Raw genomic sequence first — 23,637 nt, 5'->3', positions numbered from 1 at the left:
CTCAAAACGATACTTTTTAGACTTTTTACTGTAAACCCAGTTCACGAAGCCTTATTCATGGTACAAACATTATATGTTGATGCTGTTACTGTTATTGAAAGACTGAAATTCAAAGTTAGATATTTTCTGTATCAGGGAGGATTTTTTTGATAAAGTCAATGGAAGCACAGCCATATAAGGAGCTGTTTAAAAGGAAACTCTGCTTTCAACATGTCCAGACATTTGGTTTTATTTTATGTCTGTTCTATTGTGATCTATTCCATTGTATTTTATTTAGAAAGTTAAACTGGTGCATGTCCATGCATGATGTCATTTATGTAAGAGAATTTACTGTCTGTGGAAGTCAAGCTGCTCTTTTCAGGAAGAATTTTAGTTCACCGTGATGCAGTAAAGGGTTATTATTTCCACATTTTTCACATTTATTGTCTCTGTAACGAGGCAGTTTAGTCATGGAGAAAGCATTTACATCCTCATTTTTATTCAGTTTAAGTAATACGCTGAGTTCGATGTGTGCCCACATTGTGATGTAACTGTGGCTCACTTTATGATGCTCCTTTCGTTTACATTTCTGTATTTGATCCTGCAGCCTTTCCACGATTGGAAAGCACCTCAGTCCTCTGTTGTTTATTGTAACGGACCTCATCTGTCACTGAAACTCTGTTGACCAGCTGAGAGCATTGAGTCAGTGTGCACGATAAGCTGCCAGGAAAACAACAGCCCATGTGGAGGAAAAAGATAGCGCTGCAAACATTTCCAGCAGCGCTCTGAACCCACTGTTAGTGTTTTTTCAGATACATGTTTTGCATTTTGTTCATTTATTTGGACACGACAACAATGTGGTCAGTGTGTAGACAAAACATGACGTTTGCACAGTCTCAATGTCTATTTAAAGGACGTATTGTCCAAAAATGAGATGGACGTGATTTGTGATAGGTTTTTGTAAATAAATATGTGAATCTTATCAAACCCTGTGAAAATGTTTTACACCCTTGCAGATTTCATCTGTTTTTGCTTTTTTTTTTTTGTCCCACAAATGTTACAGATCATCAAATAGGTTTTAAAATATCACAACTATAACCTGTGTAAATATAAAATGCAGTTCTTAAAATGATGATTTTACTAAAGGAAAGAAACTATTCCACTCGGCCCTTTGTTAAATCATAAATTAACTATAATTAACCACGTTTAGAAAGCTGAGTTGAATTTTCCCAGCCACACCCGGCCTGATTAATGTCAGAACTGTCGACTAAATCAATCACTTAAATTGAACATGTCAAACACCATGAAGTAGTTCTGATATATCTCAAAAAGCAACACACCCATGCCCTGATCTAAAGAAGTTACAAATAAGATGAGAAACACAGTCACTGACAACTAAATCATATAAATGGCATCAATGAAAGAGTTCCGAGGCAAAAACCTAGGCAAAGTCTAGAATTTATTCATAGTTAGGTATTGTAGCATGACCTTAAACAGTGGGTTCATGCAGAAAATCCCTGCAATGTGGCTAAATTGAAACAATTCTGCAAAGAAAAGTGGGTTAATATTCCTCCACGGGGGTGGAAATCTGTGAGGGGCAAATACGTCACTGCTGCTGTTGTTTTTGGGTAATCTGTTTCTAAGTTTGAATATTAGTCATGCTCGTTTGAAAATGATTAGGTAAAAAAATCCTCCCCTCTTTCACAAAAATAAGTAACCTGGAAAAAGTGAGCAAAGTAAATGCCAACTAACTGACTTAACTTCTCTGGAGTTGCATATTAACATTAACATCCCCTGTCCTCCAGACTAAAAGCCTGTCTGAACAGAACCTCAGTTTTGTAAAGCTCCTTTCTCCTTTCTGCCTAAAATAAAGTTAGAGGTGTTTGTTATTTATTAACCATGATGCCTAGAGACACTTTAAATCACTGTTGCATAAGCTCTATTTACTCCATGTAAATATAAAGGCTCTTTCGTGAGGTGCAAGATACTTTTGCAGGTTTAAATAAAAGCATTTCTGTGTCCATTTGGTCCACCTTTGAGTGCAAAGATGTGCAAAAACAGCTGGACCTTTCAGTGATTGAGGGTTAGGTTGGAACAGTTTCTCTTTGTATGTAAATGTAGCTCAGATCAACTGAAAGGCTCATAATAATTGTTGCACTGCCAAAAATTCAATGCCCAGAGCTTGTATGTGACCAATATAACTCCAGCAGAGGCTTTAATGGTGCGCTGCAGCTACTAAGTATATCACCTTTTTGTCAGCAAGCCTAGACAGGCATGCTTTAAATAGCCGACTGGGGCTATATTGAACTTGAGACATTATGTAAGAGGATAGAGTGTTGGCTGGATGCACAACGGGGCTGTTTCCCCTCAACCAGCCTGAGGCAACCCGCAGCTCCCTGTTGCTTCTGTCTCAACCATAGTACTCATGCATTTTACGCTACTTTTCCCTAGCCTCGTCTCCTCAGATACAACCAATACACATAAAACCATGCTACCTTTCTGTCCCGTGTCTCTCTCCTTGGTGCTGCCCAGGGCCAGATGCATGGAAATGTAGGGTGCTTGGCGGTTGTCAAAGGGAATCCTATTCTTGGAAAACCCTGCGTCATTCCTGTCCCTGCAGTCTGAGTAGGGATAAGAGGTGGAGAATATGAAAGAGCATGTTCAGCATTGGCCTGTTGCTCTTTGACAAGCATTTAAAAAACAAACATGCCAAAGTATTCATACCCCTAACAAACCTCTGAGGCCCTTACTGAACACAGGTAGACTTTATTTACTCATTAGGAGACCTCTGAAGGTAATCGGATAAGCTAGAGTTTATTTAAGGATATCAAAATAAAAGGGGCTATATTAAGCTTAAAAATAAAATCAGAAAAAACAATGTATCATTTATATTCTACTTCACAGTTCTGCACTAATTTGTGCTATTCTGTCTCATAAAATTCCCAAAAATACAATGATGTTTGTGGTTGGTACCTTCTTGCAAACTGAACGATCAAAAGGAGGACCAATCATGTTAAAAGGCGGGACTCTGATGTCCTGTACGCTTAGCTTGACTGCCTGCTGAGGCTCTGAACAACAAAGCTTTTAATACAACACACAGATGGACCAACTTCTGTCTCTGGTTAGCCATAGTTATGTCACCATGTCTTTATATAACTTATACACGTTACTTTCTTATTAATATAAAAAATTGGTTTATGACACACACAACCGTTCCATGTTTCCGAAATATTTAAAGAAATCTTTAAAGAAGACTTTGTTTTACTGGCTCTAACCAGGTTCGTTTCTTCATCCCAGTTAATCATTAAAGGAGGAACACACAGAAATAGAGAAGGTGAGTACGTGCTCTCCTGCGAGGCATAGTAAGCTTGATCAGTGGAGATCTTAAAAAGATTTCCTGCAAAACTTTCTAAGGTTACATAAGTGACTTTTAAGGAACGTTCATGATTCAAAATGAAATGTTTATTTATTGCCCTTTCAAAACAAATGTCAGAATTGGAATAAAAGCTAAAATTACAACATACTACAAGAAAGTGGTCAGCTATTTGCAGGGAACTTACTCTGGGTCTATTGCAAAAGCTCTTTGGACCTAAACATGGATTTTTCTTCAAAGAAAAACTCTAAAGATGTTGCAAAGCATGTGGCATAGTTTTGTATCTTACTGGATTTACCAACTTGCTACACAAAAAACATGACTTCATTTAAATTGAAGCATCTTTAGATGTCCTCTAATGTAATATTGCTTGGCACCACTGTGTACCTAATTATCTGTGAGGCTGTTACTGTGTGCTGCATTGACCTTATTCCAACAGAACACCTTGTTTTCTCTTACTATATCAACACCCACAGGTCCCTTGATGCATCTTTTTCAGTTTGATAAAAATCAGACATTAGGTACATGCTTTGATGCATAAATAATAATGATCTTGTAATTACTTCAGTTTCTGTAAGATTCCAAACTTTGACTTCTAATAAAGAACCTAATGTAGATTTTAACTACCAAAATAATGTTCTGACCGCTGAAGAAGCAGGCGTTGCACAGGTTAGCCCCATCAAAGGTAGAGTAACTCATTATATTATGCTGCAAAGAAAAGTGCTTTCTTATACCGGCTGCATTGCTTTAATGATAACAGTTTAAGTTTTTCAAATTACAGTAAAACCGCTGAGAAAAATGACCTTGAAACATTGCGCGCACATTCAGAATCAGCAGTAAATGAATGATACTACTGGTTCTCCAATTTCATCTGATCAAAATCATTAGCTTGGGTATTTTTAGCTTATTGCTGTTAGTTATCTGCCATAAAACAATTATGTATTATTCATACATACTAAGAAATACATCCAGTTTCACATGAGTAAAGAGAACAAAATTGTGCCATAAGTATCATGCAGAAACATTTCACCTACCCTCTATCCATTATCTGTTTAGTACAAATCCTAAATATTATGCACCACCTATTGAGTGAACAAGGGAAAATAACAATTGTCAACTGTTGTAGCAATGTTTAGCACTGACAAAAGCAAAACATTTCAAGATAAACAACCTTATACCCAGTATGAAACTTTAGTATGAAATTTTTTAGGGCTACATATTAAAATTACTACTAAGTCAAGTATGTGCTGTATTTTAATCTTTTCATTAAAATATTAAATAACCAATATTTGCCATTGGATCGTTCAGTTGAATGGATGCCATTGCTGTTGATCTGTTTGTTCATATTGAGATTCCTGTATGTTTTTATGTTTTCCTATGAGACCAACAGGCCTAGAACGTTAAAAACCTCAGTTAAATTATTTTAAATTCAGTGTGTGTGTTGCATACTGTTGTTCTTTTACTGTTATTAGCAAAACGTATCAAACTCATGCTAAATTACAAAGATTATTGGGATGAATGCAGGTCGTGTTCTCAACTGTATGGGTACAAAAAAGCTCTCTGTGTTTTATTAAGGTTTTTTAATTGATGCATGAGTTTTTTTAAGATAACTCGTTCTTACATATAAATTTGTATTAATATGCTAATAATAATTATGTGATAAAGACTGTTGCGTTAAAAGTCTTGTCAGTAAATGTCTGCCGTCCTTTGTGTTGTGCAGTAATTTTCAAACTCATCAGCAAAGCTCCCCAACTCTACCCTGCAAAATTAATAGCCTAATGGCGTTCTGCTGAATTGGCTGGATTAGCTTGGCGCAACCTAACTATGATCCGGTGTAACTACAACACTCGTAATCTCCAGGCACAGGCAACACAGCTGTTGTATTTAGCCTCTGACGAGATAGAGGGGACCTGGTGAAGGAGACCTGGCACCTTGATTTGGCTTGGCCCGATCTGTGTTACAGCCAGAGACAGCTTTACGGTCACAGAGCGCCATTTGGAGCCGAGCCACGGTGGAGTCTAAGACCACGCAGGCTTTAAAGGTGATGAGAAGGTGAGGCAGAGGAAAGGAGGGGAGAGGGGGAATCGGACCGGCCTGCCAGCCACTGTCGCATTTCCCTGAGGTGGGACAGAGTAGGGAGACGAGGAAGACAACTGATAGCACTGTCGGTGCTGGTATCAGGCCTGCTCACGCTCGTCCAAATCCCAGATTAAAATGCCCCCACCCTCTCGCCAGCTCTGCACTCTCTCTCTATTTGTCTCTCTCTAACACTTTGACAAAGCCCCCCCACACACACACACACACACTTACACTTTTGTCGTTCTTCTCACTGTCTCTGTCCCACTCTGTCTAACCTAGTGACACTTTTACAAGCCTCCCCCCCCCCCTGTGTCTCCCCTGGCTCCCTCCCACCCTCCCTTCTGCTGGATTACTAAAATCTGAGGTTGCAAGCAAGACGTTGTGGCTGGCTTCCACCACAATGGTGAGGTAGGGCACAAACAATGCCATTCTACTTGCCAGTGTTTTCTTCTGTTTTTGCTCTTCTTTCCTCCTAAACATTGCTGTTTGTAAATTAGCGCTAGTTTTCTGAATTTAATGAAGCAAATGTCGAGCTGAAGTATCATTTTGGATCTAGAACACCTGTTTGTGCAGAATATGTAGTTTCTGCTACTTCTTTTTCGTGAGTGTGTGTTGCTCTTGAATGATTGAAGGTTTACAAAGAGGCTCTAAGCGTGCTTTAGTTTTTAAGAAGGCCTTTTAGTTGTTTGTATACGTTTTTTTGCATAAATCCTCACAGGGAATGTGAACGTTTAAAGGCTCCCTGAGTGTTCAAAGCACCGGTCCGGTGTTTGAGTCGGATTTCATCCCAACTCCACCGTGTTATTAATTTGACGACTGACATCAGCACTGTGATAAAGGATTAGAAACGGATTACAGACATAAGGCCTTTTTTATCCCACTGTTTTGTGTTTTTCTGTATGAATCTAGATTAAAAACAATACACATCTAATCTGTCCACCAGCTGACGTCCATGACCCATCGATGGCTCTTTGTTTTGAAATGTGACAAAATAATTCCTAGAAGTGTAAAGTATTCTCCAACAAATTGAAAAGTTACAGCTAAGGGGGAAACATAAAGTTTTGGTAGTAAATTTTTGAGATGACTAATTTAAGATGCAGTTGACATTACCTCTTCTACATAAGATTACCTCAAGGATTAAGTCAAATAAAAAATCTACAGGTCATTTTCTAAAAGTACTCATGAAGTTGGATTTCTTCATAAGGTGCTCTCTTGGTGTTTCCTGTCTTGCCATGAATGTTGGTGTATCTAAAAATGTTTAGATACGTGATTAAACAGCAGGAAATGTTGTGCATTTTATGGAACATGAAGTCTTGTCACATATATGGGCCACTTTGATGCTCCCCCATTTTGTATAGTGTGTTTGTATTGGAAGGGTTTACAGTTTTTGACTGCATCAGGTCTAGGGCTGGAAGATATAAGGAAAACATGCAATATGTGATAATGCTGGTAAACAGAGGTGTAACAGTATTTTTAACGGGATTTCCTTAGACTTGCATGGTGTATTATATACTTAGTTTGGGCTGACTGGATGCTACAGGTAGTCAGTTTGCACCTCGGCTGATTATTCTCCAGTATCTGTGATGTTTACATTCTTCCTAACGTTGTTTGATATGAGTAATTAAGTTCAGCTTAGAGCGAGTTAATGTATGTACCTTATTGCTGTTGAAACACACTCACGTAAAGCTTAAGTTCGGTCCACCTTTCTTTGTCCATTGTCACTGTTAATGTTCCCAAACAACGTTTAGTCATAGCTGGACGTCATCTCTGTTTTGGTGTCACTTTTTAAAGTTGCTCTACAGAACATTGGATCGTGGACTTAGTTCCATAGACATGTGTTCAGGTATAAAACACTGCTGAATTAGTTCGGTACACGTGCCTACCAAACAGACAGGGCTGTACAGGATATTTTCGGTACGAATCCTTGTATCGTTACGCCCCTACTGGTGAATGTCACGATGATATGACCAATAAATAAATAAATACTGATGTGTATAGTGTTAATGTCTTTCGGCTTTGGTTTACTGCGCTCACAGACACCAGATATTAAGGAGCATCTCATTTATATAAATAGCTAACATTTATCGCAGTCCAAGTTACAATTTTATTATTGCACACACTGAAAATGTATTAACAATAAATTTGTGATATATTATGCAGTTCTAATCAAGATGAAGAATGTTATTTTTGTGGTGATGATGTCATCGTCTCCTTATGTCTTCTTCCCATTTGTTAAGATCGACTAAAGGTGAAACACATTAACAAATGAATATTAATGTCAGTAATATCTAACTTGTCTTCCTCAGTAAAATCTTACACTGAAATATAATTAGCGTTTTCTACGTCAAATTAGCTTTTTTGCAATAGTGACCTCATCAGCCAACAACAAATCAGATTTTTTAGTACCTGATCCCCCAGTCCCCTTCCCCTTCCCCTTACAAGGAATTGGTGTATTTTAATTTTGCTGTAGAAGTTGAGATATTAATGTTGCTGTGGAAACCTTCCCAATTTGTTCTCCATTCTTGAAATATGTTTATGTAATTGTTTATATAATTATTTTTAACGTTCCTTCTACAATCAGCTTCTTTGGCTTCAGTAACAGAAGTAAAGGAGATCGGTTTCACCCCCTGGTGAGAGTAAGGGGGTCAGATGCAATCTAGGTCGGATGCCTTAGCTGGTGTGGTCTGCTTGTCGGGTGCTTTTTTCAGTCTCTGGTTCAGCCTCGCTTTATTTATTCAGGTTAGATCAAAACTGTATTTATATCGACTGTATAATTTTATCTTGTACAAAGGTTCATTTAGGAGTCCTGTTTTGTCCTGTTTTTTTATTCAGACCTGTCACACGTTTGGTTTTATAACTGATTCTACAACTGAGTCTGTATCTTTCTCTACGTGTTCTCGTGTTTCCCCTCTGTCAAAATCAAACCTGCTCAGGATGCTTTGTGATTGATGAGCAGTTATTGTCACTTTAGATGTATGTGCTGAATGGAAAATAGTGACAGCTGCTTCATCTGTATGTAAACATGCATGCTATTTATGTTTTGATGTGAAAAAGCATCTTTAAACCTTTTAGATTTTATTTGTAGTAAATGTCGGTTTCAGCTGATTAGAGGCATGTTGTGATTCAATGTCATTTTGCAGTTTAATGACTTTCCAAGAAATTAAATAAAGCATTGTGCTGAGAGGCAGACCCTTGCAGCGGCAGTGACCACATAAGTATGTTGGTGTCTATAAGCCAATTTTGGGTGACACAAGATCTGCTGAGCTGACGCATGAGTCTTATTTTTATCGTACTGTCATGGGTTTGTGTCTTACAGTGCAAAAAACAGAAACACCTAAATGCCCGCCCACTGTTTAAGCTCTCAGATATTATCATCACAGCATGAGCTTCATGAAGGCGCTCTTTTGTCGTCTGTTGCCTCCTCTCTGCTCAGTTAAATGAATCAATGATACGCTTTATTTATGTGCCAGCGATGGTTCCAAAAACTTTTTTTCTTGTTGTTTGTTAGTTGAAGTAAAAGTATTTTTTCTTCCATCAGAAATAGTCAAAGACAGCTTTAAATTGTGCTGTTGTGAATTGCAGGGAGATAATGAAGATATTATACAGTGTAGATGTTTGCCATTAATACATGCTTAGAAATGTAAATTCTTACTTGAGAAATGCGGATACTTGTTTGTCATTTAGTACCTCGGCTGTCCCGATCATTTTTGTACCCGAGATGAAATCACGCTGCTTGCCACCGAATGTTTTCTGTCATGTAGCACCTGCCTAGAGGACATTTCCTACCTGCATTTACCACTGAGGATTTGATCTATAACAACTTATAGAAAATTATGTATTGGCAGAAAAGTCCCTCAAAGTTATTTTGGTTTGATCGAGGCTGTCATATTTCATAAATAATAAACTGGCCCAGACAGGGATGATAATAAAATTGGATGTAATAGAAAATCTTCATAAAATAACTTATATATAAAAGTTACTTTCATGACTGTGGATATGAGCCGTCAGTGTTACATGCAAATGCTTTCAGTGTTTTTTTTTTCTTTTACGTTCCTACAAATATAGCTAAATATGGAGCTACACATCTAGCTAGACTGCCAAACAATCTCAAGTTTGTACAGTTGGCTAGATGCTAAGTTATTATTATATCACAATAAAACAGACACAAGCTTCCATAGTATAAACATGTACCGTATTTTCCGCACTATAAGGCGCACTTAAAAACCTTAAATTTTTTCCAAAAATGACAGTGCGCCTTGTAATCCGGAGCGCCTTATATATGGATCAATTGGTTAATTGGTTGATCCATACTGGTTGTACACGGCGCTCTGTCAAAATGTTTCAGTACGACTGGTAAACTACAAAGCCGCACCACTTGCAGCATTACGGCTACCGTAGTCAGGGGGGTCGCCGAAGTAATAGCGGTAAACACCTGTACTGTGCTTACTCCTAGTCCAACACCACTTGTGTGTGTATAACGTTTGAATGTACTGTTGCAGGAATTGCCTGAACTTTATGTGATTAGAAGCTCAGTGTGTGGGGTGTATATTTCGTGTGTGTGTGTATGGAAGATGTTGACATTACTCCTCCGGACAGAGGTGGCGCTGTGTGCTGCCGTAGCTGAGAATCAAGAGAGAAGGAGTGACGTCGGTATTATTGTGTGTGTGGGGTGGGTAGAAACGGCGACTGGAGCAGCGGTGTATGAGTCTGTAAGCCCTGTGTTTTTACGTGCTGCAAAGTCATTAAAAAGAACCCCGAATCTCGTCAACAACTCAGTGTTTTGATGCTGTTTCTTCATGTTCAACTCAGCAATGTATGAGTGAGGGAGTTAACCCCGAGGAAACTAGTAACTTCGGCCCTGGAGAAAGCGTCTCCCGTGTGTCATCAGACTACGGTCAGGGGACAGAAACAGGAAAGGTTAACAGTACTAACGTTTGATTTAGTGCATCAAACTGTTTCTTTTACGTGTTTACTGAATCAGGGAAAAGTTCCCTTTCACGTTTTAACTAACGTTTGACTTCAACTTCATAGACTCCAATGCATTCCTAACGTGCGGTTGGCTCTATTCAATAGAATTCTATGTAGAGGAGACCTTACCATGAGAGTGAATGGAGTTATCAGAACGCTGGTTTGTAGTGTATTAATAAAGTTTGACTGACTTATCTGACTGTTTTGTTGACATTCTCTTTAGCACAGCTCCATCTAGTGGATGCATAACGCAACCCCAGTCAAACGTTTGACTGCAGTAGCTTCTATTCTATGCGCCTTATAATCCGGTGTGCCCTATATATGAAAAAAGTTCTAAAATAGGCCATTCATTGAAGGTGCGCCTTATAATCCGGTGCGCCTTATAGTGCGGAAAATACGGTATATACATTTATACAGTACATTCCTTCCTTGTAAAAAGGCTGTTGCTACAGTTTATATGACTTTCATGTTTCTGACTCCATTGTTTTAGTAGAAGGCCTTGTGTTCTTGATGTGTTGCACTTCTTTTGGTCATACCTGGTACACCAGACACACTATGTACTTTTTCAATTCAGTTTGGCTCAACCATCCCAGATCTGGCATAGGTATGGGGCCTTAGGTGGCTAATGGTGCACTGGATTAGCCAGCAGTGGAACACAGTAGTTAGTAGGATTAACCCAGTGATCCCTACTTAAACATAAGCTCTAAAGCAAAACAATTCACCTGCAGCCATTCACCGGGATGTAAACAGCAGCCTCTCCAAGAGCCATTTCCTCCCTCATGCATTAAACAGGATTTTTACTCAAGAATATAGTGTGTTAATGTAGGAGCACAGTGCACCTGGGTTTGGTTTATGTCCAACTAATGGGTCAGCCACAGTGGGAAGTGGATGTGATAAACAGTTTGTCAATAATGTTTTGCAGGAGAGGAAGTGAGGGATTTTATGTGGTATAAACTATGTTATTTTTCTGCACTTCCCTGTCAAACTAGAACAAACAAACCGCTCCATCAAAGAATATGTTATTTTTCTTCAATTATAAGAAAGGGCTATGTCAAAAACCTGGATGTCATCCTTATTGCTCATACTACACACTAGAAACATGTTTTTTACTCATTCTTGTACGAGTAAAGGCTTTAATTTCATGACACAACTATAGATTATCTTAGTGAGCCACCCAGTAGCTGGCCATGTTTTTTCTTACATTTTATTATGTCCAACTTTGCAATGAAGCTGCTTTTGTTCACACATACTTTCTCTTTATATTTCTGCTCCTCTGACGTCAGTGAAGAGCAACGTCTGATCTTATTTACGCATAAAAGGGACCGCGGCGTCGCGGACTGAAGCCTCTGTATTTGGGTCGCATGCTCTGCTGCCCGAGGGGAAATATTTTTTAAAGCTTTTTTCTGCAAGAAGAAACTAAGGTTTGTCCTAAAGGTCTGTCAGTTTACAACAGCCATTCATTCCTGAATAAAACTTTGTTTAATGTCACACCAGTGAGCTGTGCCTAGGTCAGGTTCCTCAGGTAAAGAAACGCCATTGTAAAATTTAAAGTTCCGGAAAATATTAACTTCAATTACTCGCTCAGTTGAGATTCATTTCTTCACAGCATTGTTCAGTATATTTTATAACCACCAGAATAAAGCATTTATTGATATTTATAAAGAAAAAATAAAAACTGATTTTTCAACTGTCCTAAAATAAGAAATAATAATAGAAATATTAGTTTTTATTGCTTAAAACGAAGAATCTCACTGGTGCCCAATTAGTTTTACTTGTCTCAGCAATTTGGAAAAAAATAGTCCTACTAATGTAAAACTTTGGAACAATATCCTAACATAATGTATACGACACAATATGCATGTGATTACTCTCTGTGTTAAAAACGCTAAACTTAAACCTCGTTCATATTTTTATTTATGGAGTAGTGCCTTTTAAACTCTGCTGCCAGATTACCTGAATTTGACTGCTGTTGACTGCATGTCAGCATATGTTCAGGTTTATATTAAATGTAGTAAAAAGTAAACTGTTGTTATACATTATAACCATAATAAAGTTATCTAAAAGATTTCATTTATTATTTTACGTTCTATAAATTTAAACATATAGAATATCAGAAATATTTGTAGTTCTTCTCTTTAAGAACTAAAAGAAGCCAAACAAGCGGATAATAGCTGGTTAATTAGTCAGGCTGTCTGCTCAGGTAGCAAGCCTGCATTCCGCTGCTTTATAGTAATGCAGCTCGAAGCTTGCCAGCAAGTTTTGAATTGCATTACTTTAATATTGTCATAATCTGCTTGTGTTTGGGGTTTTGAGTTTGTGTTCTGTTTACTCTCTCTGCACTGCCATGTCCTTTTCTTGCTTTATTTCTATTCATTCAGGTTTATTAGATTAATTATGTCGTTTAGTTTTTGTTACTTCCCTGGATTCTTGTGTTAGATGTGTTAGTTTATATTTCCTTATCATCTGGTTCCCCTCTGTTAGAGTTCTTTAGTTAGTCTCATTGTTTACTTGCTTCAGTTCATTTAGATGTTACCTCCCTTCACTCTATGCTCCTCTGAGTTAATTAGTCATTCTCCCTCAGTCACCATCTCCACCACCTGCTCCTCATTCTCCCTCTGATTACCTCCCCTAGTTCATTGAACCATTCTCCACTTCCCTCAGTACTGATACTCTCTGGTCTTCCTTGTTAACCACTGGTTTCTCCTGATTTCTGCTTTGAATGCTACCCTGTATCTTCCCTGGCATGTTTTGTGTCCAGTCAGTTTGTAAGTCTTTTGTTAATGATCATTATTAAAACTACTCATCTATTTACCATGCTGCTCCCTCGCTCTTTCCTGCACTTTAGTCCTTCTTCATCTCCACATAACCTGACAAATATGAGCAATTTCATTATATTAATTTATTCTCCTCACCATGGCTGTCTGTGTTTTTGTGTCTGGTTCCATACCAGCAGAATAATTTTTCTTTATTAGCAAGAGAAAGTGTAGGTGTTTTTCTTTTTTTAGCCAGCTAACTGGCAGTGCACAGCAGCTAGAGTCGGAGAGGCTACTATATGCTCCAGTCTCTATGTCACTTTTTATCTCATTCAAAGGATTTTCAGCCATGGAAACTATATGATGCAAAATTAAAGCAGTTTTAAAACTGTAATTTGTTATTCATCGATACCTGTAGCTACCCATGATTATATGAGAAAAAATTTTACATTTTTCTAACTAAAATGGCTTCTCCGGTTGGCCTGTGCTTTAAACCTTTTACTGTTGTTTTTAATCTTTTAAGGTGGTTCCACCCCAACATCACTGGAATCGAGGCAGAGCAGCTCTTGTTAACCCGGGGAGTCCACGGCAGTTTCCTGGCCCGGCCAAGCAAGAGCAACCCTGGGGATTTTACCCTGTCTGTCAGGTAAGTTCACCCGACAGTTGCTTATGTATTTCTAGTGTTTTCACCAGCAGCATCTCCTTTTGGCATCATGGTTCTCACCTGTTCAGAGTTCAGCTCTAAGAAAATGTGCTGCCTTTTTGAGTGTGTGGTTGGATTCTTGTATGGAGCTAAATTGGGGACATAAAGTTTGTACAAACAAAAAAAAAATTGAACCTGAAAAATAAAAGTTTGTTCAAAAGAAAAAAATGTAAACCTGAAAAATAAGTTTGTTCAAAAGAAAAAAATTTAAACCTGAAAAATAAAAGTTTGTTCAAAAGAAAAAAATTTAAACCTGAAAAAAAAGTTTGTTCAAAAAAACAACCATTTGAACCTGAAAAATAATTTTGAACCTTGCCCAAAAAAATTTGACGTGAAACTGGAAAAAGAAAAGTTCAGAACTACTTTTCAGATTCAAGTTTTCAAGGCTTAATTATGCAAGGATATTCGGAAAATACCGGCTCGTTTTGCATCTGGTTTCATTCCTGCCGCTTAGTCTAGCGGTTCTTTTGCTTGATGTTGAGAGCATGGGAAATCTCCAACACGGACTTAAAATGCTGTGCAAATCTGTCAAGATCATATTTTCTCCTCTGAGCTGCTTCTATCGGTGAAGCCTGTTATCATTCAAAACCAATCACATATATATAGAATATCGTTGATGTATTACAGATAATTCCAGTTCCCACGGTCCCTTAATGCAACAGCAGGGAATATGTTGTTCATCCGCTGTGTTGAGCTGTCAGTCATGATTCTGCACCCCCGTGATCTGAGGCCAAAACAGGGCCAAAAGTTTGAAGCCGAAAAAAAAATCTGCAAGTTTGAAAAAAAAAACTTGAATCTGAAAAGTAGTTTTGAACTTGTTTTTTTTCCAGTTTCACATCTGTTTTTTTTTTTTCCAGTTGCAAAACTTTTTTCCAGTTTTCAAATTTTTTGGGGGGAGGTTCAAAATAATTTTTCAGGTTCATATGTTTTTCTTTTGAACAAACTTTTATTTTTTAGGTTAAAATTTTTTTCTTTTGAACAAACCTTTATTTTTCAGGTTTACATTTTTTTCGTTTGAACAAACTTTATGGCCCCAATTTAGCTCCATATTCTTGAAGAAGCAAATCATTTCGACAATTCAAATAATCAAATAACAGGAAGATATGAGCTCAATACAGGAACACTAGAGGTAGGTAAATATATGGGCCAGTTGATACATATGGCTCATATTTTCTATTGCTTAAATATTGTTTATTGGAGGACGGTTATTTTGGCAGCAGTCTCTGTGTGTGTGGTTGCTTGGAAATTAGATGTTTCATATTCCGGGTCAAGAAACTGACTAATGGAGAAAAATATATAGTGGCCATATAGTATAAATAATCGGGCTGGAATGTCAGCCTTTAGCTTCTCTGGCCTTCAAATATGTGCGTCAGTTGCAGAAAAACCCACATTGTTCGACTTCTAGCATTCATCTGTTTATAAGTGAGTCTAAGGCTACGTTCACACTGCAGGTCTCAATTATGATTTTTTTCTGGAATCTGATTTTATTTCCGTGGTTGTTCAAACTACAATTAAATGCTGCCGCCATCAGACTTTATTCACGACCGTAAAGCGACCTGCATGCGAAGATGGAGAATATAGACGTCAAACACAGCGCAAAGTTTACCGCAGTAATAATGGATGTCGGCTTCTCTGTGTTATTATTAAGTTGTTGAGCAATGGGAACCGACGATATTATGACCGCATCATAACAGGATGAATAAAGGCAAGAAAATAGAGAACACAACTCTTAACAATGGCCTTCCTTGGAGCAGTGACTGGTACTTCCGTAGAGAAATCTGTGTGGAGGCGTAGTCGGAGTCAGGCCATTGACGTAAAAGTCAGATGAAATGCAAACATGATCGTTCTGTGGTACTAAATCGAATATGTGGCCAATTAAGTACTGCATATGGAAGTGGCAAAATTTAGATTTTTTTGGAGGTGAAAAAAATCTGACTTGGGCCATTCTGACTGCTGTTAAGTCAGAAATGTGAGGCATAGTTGCAAAAAACTGGGATTTGTGCCGCGTTTGCCTGCAGTGTAAATGTAGCTTGTTTGTTGGTGAATAGATGACATTTAAAGTTAAGTTGTTCTGTGCATGTGTTTCTAGGAACATATTAGATAACACATTTGGTATGCATGATTTGGTAACATTGTCATGGTCAGCAGGGTGCATTGACTCAAAAAAGTCTTGGTGTTAAAATTAACGGTACCGTCACTCATGCCTTATTTCTACAGATTTTCCTATAATTTTGGTAAAGAGCACTGTTGTTTAACTGTGCGCTGTGACATTTCTCGTAAGATGACTCTACATGCTGTGGTGATAACAGAGAGCAGGAAACAAACTGATAGAAGAGACGAGCCTGAAGAGTCGCTCATCCTTGGCAACGGAAGCTTTTAAGACACACATCAGTTGGCCAAGCGCCTTGTTTCTATGTGACTGTAGCTGACATGGTGGCACAGGCCTGTGGGAGGCTGAGTGTGAAAGAGGGAGGACATGAAGCGATTGAGGAAAGGACTCTCAGTTTAGTTAGAAAGGCAGGAGGCTTTAAATGTTCAGAGAGTGGAAAATCTGTTTAGGCTTTGACTTTCAGCACTTGTGGTTTGCAGCTTTGTGTTGCAGAATGTCCTAAATAACCACTGGATGGTTTGTGGTGTGAGTTTATGTCACGGTTTGTGATTTAAACAATGATGCACTCTCTGAGGTCAAATGACCAATGTACAGCCGGGGGGGGGGCGTGTGTTGCAGAACCAAAGATAGAGGAAAAAAAAGATTCTACTAAATATAGTTATATAACAAAATGAAAAACAAAATCCTTTGAGTTAAGTTGGAAAGCTTATTTTGTGAGCCATGACATGTCCTGTTGCTCAGTTTAGTACATGCATCTGTTTCGCTTTACCCTGTCTGCTTAGCCATTGTATCCTATGATAGTTAAAGATGGTAAACTGAACATTAACAAACTGCCGAATTTGTCTGCCTGTGTATAGAATAATTGACCTATATAATCGTTTATAGTTTACCACACCATTCTGTGGTAGCAGTGTTAACCCCTTTCTGTGTTCCAAATCAATATGACCTGTTTGTTTTTATCTAAGACTAAAGTGGGAATTGGAGATGGACCGATTAGACTTTTTCTGGCCAAAACTGATTTCCGCTTTTTTTTCTGATCTGCTGATTCCGATTTCAAACTATTTAAAATTTTTATTTAAAAGGACTATTTACCTTATTGCTTTCCATTTGCGACTTCTGCAACAGCATTATACATGTAAAAAAAATGTATCTCAGGGCAAACAGATTAAAACATCTGTAAACATAAACCTTTGAAGAAATGCACTAAGAATACAAATATTTTGTAATTTTGCCCCTTCTTAAGAGGCATTTTTCAGTTTTACATTATAAATGCAGCTGCATGGTGACGCAGTTGATAGCACTGTTGCAAGAAGGTTCTGGGTTTGACTGCTGGGTCTTTTTGCATGGAGTTTTCATGTTCTCCTCGTGCATGTGTGGGTTCTCTCCGGATACTCCGGCTTCCTCCCTCAGTCCAAGAACATGATTGTTAAGTAAATTGGTCACGACCACCACGACCCTGTACAGAAGAAGCGGGTATAGAAAATGGATGGATGGGTGCACATTATGAATGCATTCAAGGATGGAAATCATGCTCTGATGAACTATTCCCTATAATAAAACATAAATACATCACCCCTGAATTCTTGAACCCTCAAATCATATCTGACCTGCTCTCAGGAGTGCTGTTGATACTTTTTAGAAAAGTATAACTTTCTTCTCTGGTGGTCAGATCCACCAGATCTGACCACCAGATCTGACCACCAGAGAAGATCTATTGCTGGTTCCTTGTCATTGATATCCTGTGTGGCACCGTTATGCCTGGTTCGGCTACTTTGTGTCCTGGTCTGGTTCTGGATCCCAAAGTTCATGGTTTGCCGGTCAGTTTTCAGACTTTTCATGTCTGCCTGGATCTGTGAGGGAGGATCATTAAACTCGACTTACCTTCATTCCTGGAAGCTTTCTTGCACGTTGGTCCTTATCATGATTCAAGGGTGTTTTGGTTTTTGTTTGGGTTTTAGTTATTCTTATTTCCAGTTTACGTTTTTGGATCTTGCTTCTGTTGTCCTGGCTGTGCTTTAGGGTGTATTCACACCAGGAAAGTCCTTTGGTCCGCTTGTTTGGTCCGGACCAAAAGCTAACTTTATTTTTTTCATTTGGTGCGGTTTGTTTTCAGATTGTACTTTTTGCAAGTGAACTATTACTTGTAAACAAAGCCACGCGGGTGACGATCATTGCTCCCATTGGACAGAAATGACGGGGGCGGGAGAGAGCACAGACCCGGAAATTAAGGAAATAACTGTAGACGTGCTGCGTGCAGCACCTCTGTGCTGCATATTTGTGCCGTTATTACAGCTTCAATATAATTGTGAGGGTGAAGAGCAGCTCATTCAACACAGACCAAGCAAGAAGACTTTCGCCTCTCCACTGATGGTTCTGTCGATGCTTCAGCTCCTGGTTCCACTCCTGATTAGCCATCGCCGCTGTTACCGGCTCCTGATCAGCCTCTATTCCCTACACATCTCCTTGGGTTTCTCTGGGGTGTCCTCTCAGAGCTCTTCTAGGTCCGGTTCCTGTTCCCGGTCCTGTTCCAGAGGGGTTCAAGATTGAACCGCCTTCACATCCTGTTTCTGTCCTTGAGGGACTCAAGAACAAACCGCCTTCACATCCTGTTTCGGTCCATGAGGGGTTCGAGGACGGACTGCTTTCACTTCTTGTTCCTGGTCTTGTCCATGCGGGGTTCGTGAACAAACCGCCTCAGTTATTGGAACCTCGTCAGCTCTGCTGCAGAGTCTCTGGGCGTCGCCACAGATCTCCAGGGTTCCAGCGGTTTCTTCACCGCTCTCCAGAGCTCTAGCGGTTCCTGCACCACGCTCCAGCAGTTCGAGCACCGCTCTTCCGTGGTTCCAGGTCTGTCGAGTTCCACCGCCAGCTTCCTGCAGAGGGTCCTCTACTCTGCTTGGACGGCCTCTGGGCCATCTGTCCCTTTTTCCCCGGATCCCGGACGAGCTTCTTCGTGGGTTCTTTTGGCTTCGTCGCAGACATCCTAGATTTCGTTTTAGCCTTCGTCGCAGACCACCTGTACTTTGGGTCTACAGGGGACGTCATCCCCGCCGTCCGCCTGAACTCTGTGTCTGTATGGGACGACCTCACGGCCATCTGTCTGAAATCTGTGTCTTTGTGTTTTTGTTCATTTACCTGGTCTGGTCCTTTGTTTACCCTCTGTCTCCCTGTAGTCTGTCCCACACCTGTTCCCAGTTTCCCTTGTTTACCTAGTCTCTCTGTTCATTGGTTCACCCTGTATTTCCATTTGTATTTAGGCTCTTTAGTTGTCATTGTTTAGTGCTGGTTCCTTGTCGATGATATCCTGTGTTGCACCATTATGCCTGGTTTGGCTACTTTTTGTCCTGGTCTAGTTCTAGATCCCAAAGTTCATGGTTTGCCTTTCAGTTTTCAAACTTTTCACGTCTGCCTGGATCTGTGAGGTAGGATCATTAAAGTCGACTTACCTCCATTCACTTGGTTCCTGGAAGGGAACCTGGTTCTTGCACGTGGATCCTACCTCAACAGCACATCATGACAACTTAAGATGGAGCAGTCTTCCTGTGATGAGAGACAAACATTTCTTGACATTGCAAACTTGACACAAAACTAGACTTGACTTTACTTAAATCTGGCAGCCAGTGTACCACTGATGGAGCTGACAAACTGGCAAGGTGTGGCTGGAAGCACCCGTCTTTTACGCTGAAGCTTGACTGTCAGTATGAAGAGCACACTGATGGCTCCACCTCACCCCGCCTGTAAACATGACAACACATAGAGGGGAAAGGGAAACCAACACACTGGGGAGGACAAGGGGAGAAAATGAACAATTTGGTTGATAAACTGAAACATTTAAGTGGAACAAGAAAGGAGAAATCTGTAAAGGGTTTAACACTTTTTCACAACACTGTATGTGTAGACCAATACTGTAAACCAAGGCACTGTCGGAGTTTGTTATTTTATTTCATATATGTGACAAAAATGATTATCAGCACATGCCTTACTGAAAGCAAACACTAATTGTTGCTGTCTAGAGTGCATACTTTTTATGTCTGACCTAACAGTCACTGTAAATGTTCAGAGAGTGCTGAGGGAGTCTTCTTTTTTCCCTCATTTCTCTTTTTCTTTGTGCATCTCTGCTTATCTCCACTACTTCCCTTCTCCTTTGGGTCCTCAAGGCTGACAGAGGAAGGAGGGGTCAGCCTGAGCTCCTGCTCTGATGTCTGAAATGCAAACAAGAGCATTTTGATGGTTTGAAAACGTAATCAATTCACACTCTGAGAAAATTCAAAGATGGGAATTAAAAAATAAAGTTTGATGCAGAAAACATTTGGCCGTAATTTAAACACGGAGTTCTGTTCTGTGGGAAGAGCAGTTTGGGCGAGTTTCTGCCATCATCTTTCATGCTCTCTGTACACTTTAAAAGACCTGGAGAAGGAGTTTTGAGGGCAGTCTTGAAAGAGAATTTTTTTTTCAAAGCAAATTACCACCGAGAGCGAATTGATTTGCTCCCAACCTTTGTGTTACATAACGGTAGCATGGGTTTACTCTGGTGTTTCCACTGCACTCAGGTTATTTTTAGCTTTACAGAGGAGAGTTAAAGAGTACCACCATTATTATTAATATTATTAGTAGTAATAAGTATTATTATTTTGGGTGTGCATCTGCAATGCCATCTACAGCCATTAAAGTTGAATATTTAAGCCGAGTCCAGTTGCTGCTGTAATGGATTTTCTTTTGTAAATATTTCATTTGCTGTGATCATTGTTGATCTTGGACTCTGGCTATAGACATGTGTGGATAAGGCACAGCTGATTATTTCAGTATTGATCGTAGTGACCTACACAGTCTGTCACTTTTCTCTGACTACTTTACGGTACTTTCACTGTTTCTTAGAACTTACGAAAGTCTTTTTTGTTGATTGATCTCCTATACTGGTGTCATTTGTCTTGTTTGTCTCCTTCACAGTTTGATATCAGCCTGATTCTCTGGGAGTACAGAAGGGAGATTAGAATATTAAAAAAAGCTTAAGATAAGAACATTAAATGGTAAAGTGAGATGAATACACCTGGCATGGGCTTGTATAAGATATTCACCATATGATAACCCGGACGGACGCGTGACATTATTCAACACAAAAGCAACACATATTTCTACATCTACTAAAACAATATATTGATTGCTAAAGTTACAATAATATGATTAATTTATTTAATATGATACAGTTATTTATTTTAATTGGGGTTCATACACAGTCTGGAAAAGACAGGGATTGGATTTCAGATTTCCAGGTCTGGATACATATGGAAAACTAGAGTGTGGATAAATATTAGTATTTTCAGACTTTGTCTGAATATTATCATTTTGTCCTTATGTCATTCTGTTTTTATACCCTCCTTCCTTATGCCCTTTCTTTTCATTGTTTGCTTATTTCTTTCTTGTGTCCTAATTTGTCATCCTTCTTTGCTATTTCCCTTCCAGGTTTTTAATTTTTCCAGCTTCATATTTAAATAGCTGTATAAATATCCTGCTGATATTATCTGGGTAATTAGTTATGCTCTCTGCTTGGGTAGAGTCCACAGTTGACTACTTAACAGACATGTTGATCATTACTTTTAGAAGTCTTCTTTCAGCCTGCTGACTGGCAGTGCACAGCAATAAACACGGGAGGGGCAGCTGTGCTACATTGTGAAAACTCCACTCTCTCTTTTAATGGCATTTCTCTTTCAGGAAAGTTAAGAAAAATAATTTTTGTGCATTTGAAACTGTAACATTTTAAAGCCTTATCTTGAAACCAGTAACTAATGCCCGTGTACAGTTTAAGGGAGTACGAATTATATCAAGCTTTATCTTCAGATATAGATTGATTTCAGCAGCCTGTGGGGAAAGCAAGCAAAAGGTAATTGTATAGGTTTGATGAATGCATAAACATGCATTTTGAAAATCCTTCTGAAATGGCTATTTTTGTTTACTACCATAAAAATATCAAAAAAGGAGTATCTGTTTTTAAAGACTGCCCCTCTTCTGTTCAAAGGACTTACGAAATACAGTGATGTTTGCTCTCACCACCGCGGCAACTCTGCAGAAGCCCAATTTCCACTGTGTAATGTTCACATTTTTTTATTTTAATCAAAGGCCTAAAACCTGAGCACAAATCAAAATCTGCATTAATCTGAACCTTGGAGCCATTGATCGTTTCTGGCAATGAAAAGTAGGGCTCCTCTTTGTGACCCAGAAACAAAACGGCAGGTTTTGATGGAGGACCTTGCAGTGTCTAAAATTAAACATTTTTATTTCATTTTAAATTCCTATGTGCCAGTCGTCTACTCTCGAAGGCAGTAATCACCCCTACTAAAACTAAATAATCCAGAAAACTGTAGCTAAGGACATTCAAAATCTCTCTTTAATGTGTTAGTGTGTGGAGAGGGCAGCCGGTGAGTTTAGATTTTAATGTGTGATGGCACCACCCTTAGCCAAACTCCTAACTAAGGTCATGGCGGGAACTTTTATGATATATTTGGTTTATTTTGGTTTATTTAGTATGAAACATACTTTCACAAATACTTTAAAGGGCACCTAAATCTTTTTTTATGTTAATATTTTCACATTTGTTGGTTTAATTTAAATTAACCTCTGACTTTAAAATTTAGGCTTATGACTAAAGTATGAATTGAGTTTAGGTTAGGTTTAGCATTAGGTAATTACTGGTAAGGGTTAGGTTTAGGGTGAGGGTTAGGCTATAGCAATGAATGGAAGTCAATTTTTACTAATAAAAATCTGAAAAGTCTGGCATGCATTTGTATTGATCCCTCTTTTACATACACCCAACTGCAAGCCATTTTGGATGTTTCTACCAGCTTTGGGTATCTAGAGTCTAAACATTTTGTCTATTAATCCTTGCAAAATAGCTCTAGTTTTGTCATACTGGATGTTTAGTATTTGTGAATATAAAAATGCTTTGATCTAAACCATCCCTTTGTAGCTCTAGCTGTGAGTTTAGGGGTAATTATCCTGCTAGTAAACTTTCACCCCAGCCACCTCTGCCGCCGCTGGCAGGTTTTTCCTCCGTCATGCTCTGTATTTAGCAACAACTCTGACCACCACTCAACATGATGTTGCCGTCATCCTGTTTCGAAGTTACTGCTTGTTCCCACAAAATGTGGGAAAAAAATGAATGAGTATGAATACTTTCGAAATGCACCATATGTAAACTAAAGTTTGTGTTTTCTCCAGTTGGTTACTGATATGTTGTTTTAAAGTAATATGATAGACTTGCTTCAGTAAGGAAACCAAGAAGAAACAAGATGCAACTCTCTGTCAAACATAGAACATTATCTTTTTTGCACCCTGCCTAACTGACAAGGATGTGAGCACTCAGACAATGAGAGGAAGTAATAAACCAGTATGGGGAGTCTTTAAACTTATGTGCTTGTCAATAGGACTTTGACATAAGAAGTGTATCATAATTGTTTGCTCAACCAGCAAAATTCCTTCATTGATTATATTAATCTGTATTATTTTTAACTTCGGTCCTATAAACACAAATAAATAAATTTTAAAAAATCTAATTTTGCTTTAGAGGGGTTGCTGTGTGTTTTGCTGTGATGTGTGATAAAGACATACTTTTTTGTGTTATTTGGACAACATTACATTGGTGCTATACAGACTGTGGTTTTACAGTAACACAACTTGT

General features: G+C 38.8%; 1 protein-coding gene across 1 annotated transcript in view; it reads left to right on the top strand.

Moving 5' to 3' along the window:
- The window catches only part of ptpn11b (protein tyrosine phosphatase non-receptor type 11b), a 63,138-nt gene that overhangs the window by 4,963 nt on the left and 34,538 nt on the right, over positions 1–23,637 (top strand). Inside the window, exon 2 of the mRNA XM_047363011.1 lies at positions 13,676–13,798. Within this exon, the coding sequence (XP_047218967.1) occupies positions 13,676–13,798 (123 nt within the window). The remainder of the gene's footprint in view (positions 1–13,675; positions 13,799–23,637) is intronic.

The sequence above is a fragment of the Girardinichthys multiradiatus genome, chromosome 1 (genome assembly GCF_021462225.1).
Source record: "Girardinichthys multiradiatus isolate DD_20200921_A chromosome 1, DD_fGirMul_XY1, whole genome shotgun sequence".
NCBI lineage: Eukaryota > Metazoa > Chordata > Actinopteri > Cyprinodontiformes > Goodeidae > Girardinichthys > Girardinichthys multiradiatus.
The sequence above is the reverse complement of the archived record's forward strand: the minus strand, read 5'-3'. Positions and strand labels throughout refer to the sequence as shown.